General features: G+C 32.7%; 1 protein-coding gene across 1 annotated transcript; it reads left to right on the top strand.

The window, feature by feature from the left end:
• Positions 1-4,098: 4,098 nt before the first annotated feature.
• Positions 4,099-9,099, top strand: LOC132309406 (phosphoglycolate phosphatase 2). The gene is made up of 11 exons (XM_059807720.1): positions 4,099-4,318; positions 4,480-4,547; positions 4,664-4,756; positions 4,854-4,925; positions 5,796-5,867; positions 6,815-6,874; positions 6,963-7,015; positions 7,908-8,005; positions 8,121-8,220; positions 8,636-8,739; positions 8,811-9,099. The coding sequence occupies exons 1-11, from the start codon at positions 4,213-4,215 to the stop codon at positions 8,909-8,911; spliced, it is 927 nt and encodes a 308-aa protein (XP_059663703.1). The 5' UTR covers positions 4,099-4,212; the 3' UTR covers positions 8,912-9,099.

Genomic DNA, 9,099 nt, shown 5'->3' with positions numbered 1-9,099 from the left:
AGGCGGAGAGGGAGAGGGAGAGAGGATTTAGCGAAGTCAAACGATTCCAACTCAATCCAATGTTTTGAAAAGGGATGAAATATTTCGAAAATTACCGATGTGCCATTAGTTGACGCTGATTTATGGCATTGTCGTAGTTGATGAGGTCATATGTTCGCATTAATCGCTACAAGGCGCGTGGTGGTATGGAGGGGTAGGTGGGAGCTGATCAATTGTGCACACAGAGATTCGCCGTTTTGTTTGATCGATTGTCTTTTTTATTAGCTCATGATTTTAAATTTAAAAAATTAAACAAAATGAAGAGTTTTCAATACTTAGGTGGTAAAATATTTTTTTATTTTTCCTTTATCGATGTTCGGTAAAAATTTATGGAATTGAAGTCGAGTCTATAAAGCGAGACATGTAAAATAATTTGTTGAAAATTTATAGATAAATTATTTTTGTTAAATTTAATTTTTTTTTTCTTTGTAAATATTTTACTACAACCAAATACCAGAAAATAAAAAAATATTTTTTACGTCGGAACAAACGGAAAACTTAAAATGAAAACTTAAATTTTAAATTTTTCTATACTTTAAAATTATATTTTAAGGAGAGATGAATGTTCTTTACATTGTTTGGTATAAAGGAGAGGAGGAAGTGGAAGAGAGAGAGAGAGAAAAGGAGAGACAGAAAGAGGGAGTGGATGTCCAACATGGTATCATTTTGGACAAGGGTGGATCTGGGGTGGGTTTTGGTGGGCTCAAGCCCATCAATTTTTATTTTTATGTTTTATTATTTTTTTTATTAGTATTGTCAAATTTAGTCCCAGTTTTAAAAAGTAAATTATAATTAATATTAGTCCATCTAAACATTAACCCACTCCATTGACAATTCCTAAATTTCCCAAATTCTGGATTCACCATTTTGTTAACATGCCAAAGAGAAAAGAAGAGTGAAAAATTCTGAATTCACCATTTTGTTAACATGATTTTGATATTGTATTTTTTTATATTTTTACAAGAAACACATACACTTTTTACCCACACTCAAGCTCAAACCCTCCTCTCCGCTCCCTTTTCTTAAATGATGTAATTTATAATTTATCGATTTTTATAAGTTAAATAATAGTAACTACTATTTGCTTTTCTTCATCTAACTAGAGAGAGAGACAGAGAGAGAGAGAGAGAGAGAGAGAGGGAGCAGGGAGGGGGGATGGATAATTGTTATCAAAGATGTGACACGTCCATCCACCCATATTTTTATAAATTTTTCACTTCATAAATACTTTATAATAATTTACAATCATGAAATTACTTTTTAATTAATCAGATTTAATATTTAAAATTTCATTATAAGTGTAAAAATCATAAGGGTAAATTTCACATACTTCTCTTGAGATTTATTAATATTTCATATAGACCTCTTTACATTTTATAATTTCACTTACCTCATTTGTCAGTAATTCTTTTCCTATTTTGAGCATAAAATGTTTGTTGCCAAGTATTAAAAGGCCGAAAAGAGTTAGGTAAGAAAAATTTTGTTACATAAATCACAATTTTAAGGGAGCTAACTGAAATTATAAAATGTAGAGGAGTTCTATCTGGGATATTCAAAAACTTCGAGAAAGACAAGAGAAATTTATTCAAATAATTTATTGTAATATCTATATATCTATCTATATATATATATATACTCTCTCCGTCTCACAATAGAGGTCCATATTTAGAAATTGGTATTTTTAAGGAGATATGTAATTAATGCATTGTCCTCTTTTAAAATTATCAAATTATTCTTTTTAATTTAAATGTATACAGTTACAAAGTTTGAAATTTTTTAAAAAGATAAAGAATAATGATAGAAATATATATGAAATATGTTTTGACTTTTTAAAGGAAACAAGTAATTTAAGATATGTAAAAATAAAATAATAAACTACTAATAGGAGGTGGAGAGAGTATAAAAGTACTATATGTTTTATTTGGATCGGGAAAAGTTGTCCTCGTGCTAACGGTTTTATAATAGGATATTAACGGCGTCAAGGGTGGATGGCCGTGAGATTCAATAGGCGAATATGCCCCGCTTGAGAGAATCTCTGCTGACTCAATGCCAATTATGCCAGACACCGGTCCTTAAAAGTGGCAATTAAAATTTGAGTTAGCACGTGATACTTCATTTAGATCTGGTTTTTGATGCACTTACTACTATAATAAACGCCGCCAATTTAGACTTGAATGAAATGGACACATGACCTTCCGATATTATTGCCTGTCCAATTATGTTGCTGCGAGTTGGTGAGTACTGTGGACTCACGAGTGATGACCAACAAGTCAAACGTAGAATAATTAAGTTAATTTAATTAACTGATTATTTAATTAATGTAGTTGATATAATGCAATTTAAATTTAATAAATTTTGAGTGATGAAGAACACTGAACTTCTAAAATTCAAAGGATTTCTTAAGGTATCATTATTAGTACTTAAAAGTTGAAGAAAAAGAAACAGAAAAATATAAGAATTTAAAGAGGTAAAAGGGGGGAAAAAAGAAAAGAAAAATATGAGAATTTAAAGAGGTAAAAGGGAAAAAAAGGAAACAAAGAAAAAAAAAAAAGAAAAAAAAAATGTCAGAATTTAGAAGGAAAAATAATTAGAGTTTAATTTAATATATTTATATATATTTTTAACTTTTTAAAGGAATTTATTCATTTAAAGAGTGAAAAGAAAACAATTAGAAAATTAATAGATAATTTTGAAAATTAATAATTTTAGGAGTGCATTAACTTAAAATTTACATATAATTTTGTATAAAAAGAATTTTTACCATATATATTTAATGGGAGGGGCCAGGCCAGCCCCGGCCTGCTTCAAATACTTGTTGAATAAAATTGGAAGGAATTTTTAGTTCAGGGATGCAAAAAAGCTTAATCTCGAAGACTGATTTTTCATTTGTGATAATTATACATAATTATTTTTTATGGTAATTATACATAATTATTGTATGACTCATTTTAAAAGTGGGTTCGGGTTTTTTGGGTGATTTAGTTTACCTATATTTCATTGTAAGCGAATTAATGGTGCATTCAAATTATATTTTGACACTATGCAATTTTCTCAGCGTCTATGTTTATCCCATGATAAAAAAGTTAATATGAAATACGCATCATTGTTAAATGAGGTTCTTCTTCTGTGCCAAAATGTGATGCATGACATCATGAGATGGACTTGAATTTTTAGTCGGATTAATGAAGTCATTTTCTTGTTTTTTCAAATTTCATTTATAAATACGAGGAATAAAGGAGTGATAAAATTGAATACGATTTCAATTAGAATTGAAATGAAGTAGTACATAATTCGGAATAACAATTTGTTCCGTTCTCGCATCACGTCTCTCCCCTATTTTAGCGGTTTTGAGGACCGTTTAGCTTATTTGGGCGAGGATAATTTGCTGTATTGAAAATTCGTGCGGGTTCGGCGCGGGGGCGGGGTGATCGCCCAGTCCCATTTAGATAGGTAAATTACTTAAGTACCCTTATTTTATTAATATATATATTTCGCATTAGTAATGTTTTAAATGTTGAATTTTATATTAAACTATTTATCGTTCATTTTTTTAAAAATTATGAATCTTTCAATAATTTTGTAATTTTAGTTGTTAAAAAAAAATTAAATGGAAGAGAATTTCTGATTTTAAACGAGACGGGACGAGTATTTACGGGGTAAAATTGCTAAACGGGGGCTAAAATGAGGTGAAAAGTCGCCTCATTTTTATGATTTTGAACAAAAATAAGAGTGAAATTTTAAACGATTATGGGGGCAGGAAAAGATATACCTGTACAAACTCGTCGGATTGCCATCCCTATACATTAATTATTTAAATACGAGGTACAAAGGAGTGATAAAATTGAATACGGCTCGTGAATTGACAGTGCGTGTTGGCGAAAAAAAGGAGGCTTTGGTATAGTGGGGGATTGCACAAACACAACCCTTTGATCCTTGGCCCATGTGAGACCACAAAATCTAAGGGTCCTGGTTAACACAGCTCATGTTGCTAAAAGCACTCAAATCGAATCGAATAAAAGTATAAAGCGGTAAACTTTTCCAAAGTCGAATCGAATAAAAGTGTCTAAATATCATTTGTGGGTCTCAGCCTTATGCTCTGTTTGGCAGATATTGTCTACTAAATTCCAAATCCTTCCTCTGCTGTGCAAGAAACCCTACCATCGCTTCGAAAACATGAACAGCGAAACCTGTAGAGCAACTACAGCTCCTCAGCTTCTCTCTCCTCAGAACGTCAAAGATCTTTGCGATTCTGTTGATGCTTTTCTCTTCGACTGTGATGGTCAGTTTTTCAATCCATCCTTCATTTTGTGTCTAACATATTCAATTTAATTAAACTTGTTCAAATTTTCTGTCACAAAGATTGATAATTCTATATTATATTTTAGATAATATAATCTCATTCTAAGTTACGTGTATACATTATACACAATATTGTATTAGGTGTAATTTGGAAGGGCGATAAGCTTATTAATGGAGTTCCTGAGACATTAGAAATGCTAAGGTCCAAGGTATTTTATTTATTTATTTTTTGCATGCATTAAGATACCTTCATTATTATATATAAATAGATGCACACATGTATATATATATTATATAATTATTTATAATTTTGTTCCTGTTGCAGGGGAAGAAGCTAGTTTTTGTTACCAACAATTCGTTGAAGTCAAGGAGGCAATATGCTGCAAAGTTCCACTCCCTTGGGATTTCAGTTAATGAGGTTTGTCTGGATAAATATCAATTTTTTGTTTTTTTGTTTTCTTTTTAAAATTATTTCACAAAGACATTGTCTTAATTTTCTCCTGGCTTGTTTGCAGGACGAGATATTCTCTTCATCATTTGCTGCTGCCATGTTCTTGAAGATAAATGATTTTCCTCGAGAAAAGAAGGTTGGTGCTTAATGTATTTAATTTCTTGTGGTTTTTAATAGAATTTGCTTCAGTATGAAGTGGCTACTAGCTAGTGATATATTTAATAAGCAAGACAAAGATGTAAAACTTTGCACGGTAGATGATAATAGCAACAGTAGTCTCTATTTCGATGATGGTATATGAGACCCCGTAGTTGCGGATGCTAGAAGGGATACAAACCTTGCCTATGGCATTATCTGCAGAAAGTATCTACACTTAATATTTTAATGGGTATTTTAACGTTTGACGGCCTAAGCATTTTAGGCAATTGGACATGTTGGGGTCATTATCAAAGTTATTTCATTCCTTCTATTTTTAGCTATGTGATTGTAGAATAAATGTATCTAAATGCTCTGCTAGAGAATTATTAGGAGTTCTTAATGCTAATGGTGCAACAAAGTTATTGATGAATTCAAGTATAAAAATTCAAAAACCTGAATACTTGATAAGAGTTCAATCATGCTCATGTGGTTATTAATTTGAAATTAGTGAAAAATTATGCAGATTGCCAAAGTTACTGTCATGATCTAACACCCTGATTATTCTTTGATTTGAAAATGCATGGGTTAATTTTGTCAATATTGTTTTGAATTGTTCACCCATTTTTCAAGCCAAATAAATTAAGACGTCTAAGAATGGCTCTTTTCCAAAATCTTCGGTCTTTCTTGTCTTCTGGACTGAATTTTGAATCTACATCTTTTGGGTCCCATCCAAACCCCATCTTAGTTTCATTGGAACACCTTGTTAGAGTTCATGTGGTCCAAGTTTCTAGTTGCCAAAATTCTTAACCATTATTGTGTTGCTTTTGGTTGTACGATGATGATATTTGACCTCGATCTGTTTTTGCAGGTTTATGTAATAGGTGGGGAAGGCATATTGGAAGAGCTAGAGCTTGCTGGTTTTACCGGTCTAGGTGGCCCAGTAAGCTTTCTTTTTTATTCTCTAAGTAACGGAATTTTATGTGAAACTTTTATATTCGAAAATCTATTATGATTTCTCTCCATAGAGGTTATTTGGCATTTTCCAAAATCCAACCTGAATACCATTTGCTTGTGGCCATTTAGGGGAAGGGGTATTGTGCTAGTACTGGAATTCTTTTCCTTGGCAGAGAATTTCGTTTCCTTTTATTTCTGCTTCCAGAACTTATGAAAGCCTTTCTCGCAATATCAGGCGTTGTCCCGTAATGAATCTTACTTCCTTTCTTTCGTGCCTCCAGAACTTGTGAGAAGAATCTTTTATAATATTAGGGGATCTCTTTAAAAGTGATCTCTTCATAGAGAAGTGAGATCTTTATGTGTATCATATGTAACCAAACACTTACTGTTCATCTGCTCATTGACATAGCTTTTCCACTGACCAATGACGATAACACAGTATTGAAGTAAATTTTGACGGCCAAGTTTGCTTCTTAATGTGTCTCAATAAATTTGGCATAATTCTTTTGGATGTGTACATCCCCAAACTAATAACTGTTATTGATATTCTATTTTTAGAGGCTGCATTACTCACTTCCGTCTCTCGATTTCCCATCCCTGCTTTGCAAAGTGGTAGCCATAGACTAGTTTAAGAGGAATAGGGATGGCCTATTGCACTTGCAATAGTAATGAGAAATTTTGATGCTCCCTTCATTTATATTCATGCTTTTAGTTTTTTTCTTATAAAAAAACAAAAAATATTCATGCTTTTAGTTTGGTGCAATCAGCTAGTATCAAATATTCAGCATTAATTTTAGAATAGGTTTTTGTTGAAGTTAAAAAAGTCCAGTAATTGTTTTTTCTCAAATTATTAGTATTTTGCTTTTATCTCAAATTAAAGAGAGACTTCTGCCGGTTTTGAGTGTTCCACTGGATGAAAATGATATATTGCAGGAAGATGGGAAAAAGACGGTGCTTCTGAAATCAGATAGTCTCTTTGAGCATGATAAGAGTGTAATGTAACATCTTGTACATAATTTCTCAAGCATTGTACTTTTTATGACAGCTGATGATAATAAAATATTGCAATTTCTAATCCCAGGTTGGAGCTGTTGTGGTTGGAATAGACCCACATATAAATTATTACAAGCTACAGTAAGAAAATTCATATCCTTCATCTTCTTTTCCTATCATTCTCTTGCCTTCCGGTTGGCAACTTGTGGACTTGAGCCCTTAACACTAGAATAGGTTGAGAGTCCAACGAGATGCCACCTATCCTACAAGGTCAATGATATAATGCATCATGAATTGCTAAACATACATTCTACGTTGCTACCAAATTTATTTTCTGGGCCACTCCCCCTATTGCATGCACACTAACTCTATTGGCTAATAATGATGCTCAATAACCCCAACCTCCTTCACAATGAAGAGAGCAAGAGTTGTATATGTTGCGGATCACAACCAGACATTATGATTAAAAATTCTGGGGTTTCTAACCTCTGTTTCTGTTTTAGGAAGAGAATCACTAACCGTTATTTGTCCATAATGATCTGTGAACCAATTTTTAGAAGATTAGTTCTCATAAATGGTTCAAAAACCCACTGCATTTGAAAACCAAAAATAGGGAGAAATTTGGTGTTTTATTTATTTATTTATTTTTTATTATTACTTTTTTTTTTTCCCCCCGGGGGGGTGGCGGCGGAGGTGGTATGTGTGTGTTTATTATTGTAGGGATCATCAGTGTTTTAAATTTTTATATTTTCATTCAATTTTCTTTCTTTAGAAATTCGTTCACCTGTTTGACGCCTCTCCATTGCACACAAGACAATATGCACGAGTAACAACGAATCGTGCTTCTAGATAAATATGCATATTTAAGATAGCATGGAGACAAATTGTCATCTTGCAAAAAAATTACGATTACGTTCACAAATCTTGACTAGTTGCAAAAGTATTCCATCACTAGGTTAAGCTCGCTTACCCTTCAGAATGATTGTTACTTGTCTTTCAGAACTGTTTGAAGATCTTGGATTTCAAATGGCAGGTATGGAACTCTTTGCATACGTGAGAATCCAGGATGCCTTTTCATTGCTACCAACCGTGATGCGGTGGGACATATGACTGATTTACAGGAGTGGCCTGGTTGTGTTTCTTTCACATTCAGATCTTTTTACTTTTTATATATTACGAACCCAAAGTTAGATCTCCAAAATTACTAGTCATTGAAGCTCTATTTGTTCTGTGCATCTGGTTTCAGGTGCAGGATGTATGGTTGCTGCTATTTGTGGGTCAACTCAAAAGGAGCCCATTGTAGTTGGAAAACCGTCAACGTTTCTGATGGACTTTTTACTACAAAAGTAAGCAGAATATTTATGTATAATGGTAAAATGGTTGACCTGTTAAGCTTTGAGTATGAAGTAGGCGCTTTGTGCAATATAATGTTAGAAGATAGGTCTGTGTTTGAGTCTAAATCTTTCAGCCCCCTGTATAAACAGGACCAATAATGGGTTTTTAAATGATTGTTTATTCTCTATTTTAGTAATTGAAGTTCTTTTACTCATCTAAAAAAAATGAAAATACTGTAGAAGTGGTATAATTCATGTATTTGTGTATTGGAGAGTAAGGAACCGCATGTTAAAAGACCTTGTATTTGTATTATCATCCTCCCCTTCAGTGTCTACGGTCCTACAGATATAAAATTGCATATTGAGCTATGCAGGGAAAACAATCGAAAGAATTTTTTTTATGCTCTTGTTTTATCCTGTTTTGCAGATTTCATATCGATACCTCCAAAATGTGCATGGTGGGTGACAGATTGGACACTGATATTTTATTTGGACAAAGTGCTGGCTGCAAAACTCTCCTAGTTCTTTCAGGTAGGAGGTTTCTCTTATTTGTTTTCGCTTTCACGAGTACCCTGATATTCATGTAACTGCTATGGTTGCAGGTGTGACAACTCAATCTACTCTTCAGGACCCTTCAAACCACATCCAACCTGATTATTATACTAGCATGCTGTCTGACGTTCTTAAATTTTTAGGACCATGACCCAAAGGTTACATTAGGATATCCAATTGTGGTGCATCAACAATTCAACATTCATAATTAGAAGATTGATGCTGTAATTGCTTTTAAACAAAAAGGTATTTCCCGCTATATATTTATACATTTTGTACGAGTTCGCATATTTTAATTCAATAAATGGTTTATGCATTTCCTTGCATTTCATTTCATAA

The sequence above is a fragment of the Cornus florida genome, unplaced genomic scaffold, assembly GCF_030987335.1.
Source record: "Cornus florida cultivar Cherokee Brave unplaced genomic scaffold, ASM3098733v1 CherokeeBrave_3.0.0_Hap2_Chr01, whole genome shotgun sequence".
Classification (NCBI taxonomy): domain Eukaryota; kingdom Viridiplantae; phylum Streptophyta; class Magnoliopsida; order Cornales; family Cornaceae; genus Cornus; species Cornus florida.
Note: the sequence above shows the minus strand (reverse complement) of the source record. Positions and strands in the feature narration are given on the sequence as shown.

Coding starts and splice junctions, on each gene's coding strand:
- LOC132309406 (XM_059807720.1), top strand. CDS start 4,213: ATGAACAGCGAAACCTGTAGAGCAACTACAGCTCCTCAGCTTCTCTCT. Junction 5,868..6,814: donor TTACCGGTCTAGGTGGCCCA/GTAAGCTTTCTT, acceptor GATATATTGCAG/GAAGATGGGAAAAAGACGGT. Junction 8,740..8,810: donor AACTCTCCTAGTTCTTTCAG/GTAGGAGGTTTC, acceptor CTATGGTTGCAG/GTGTGACAACTCAATCTACT.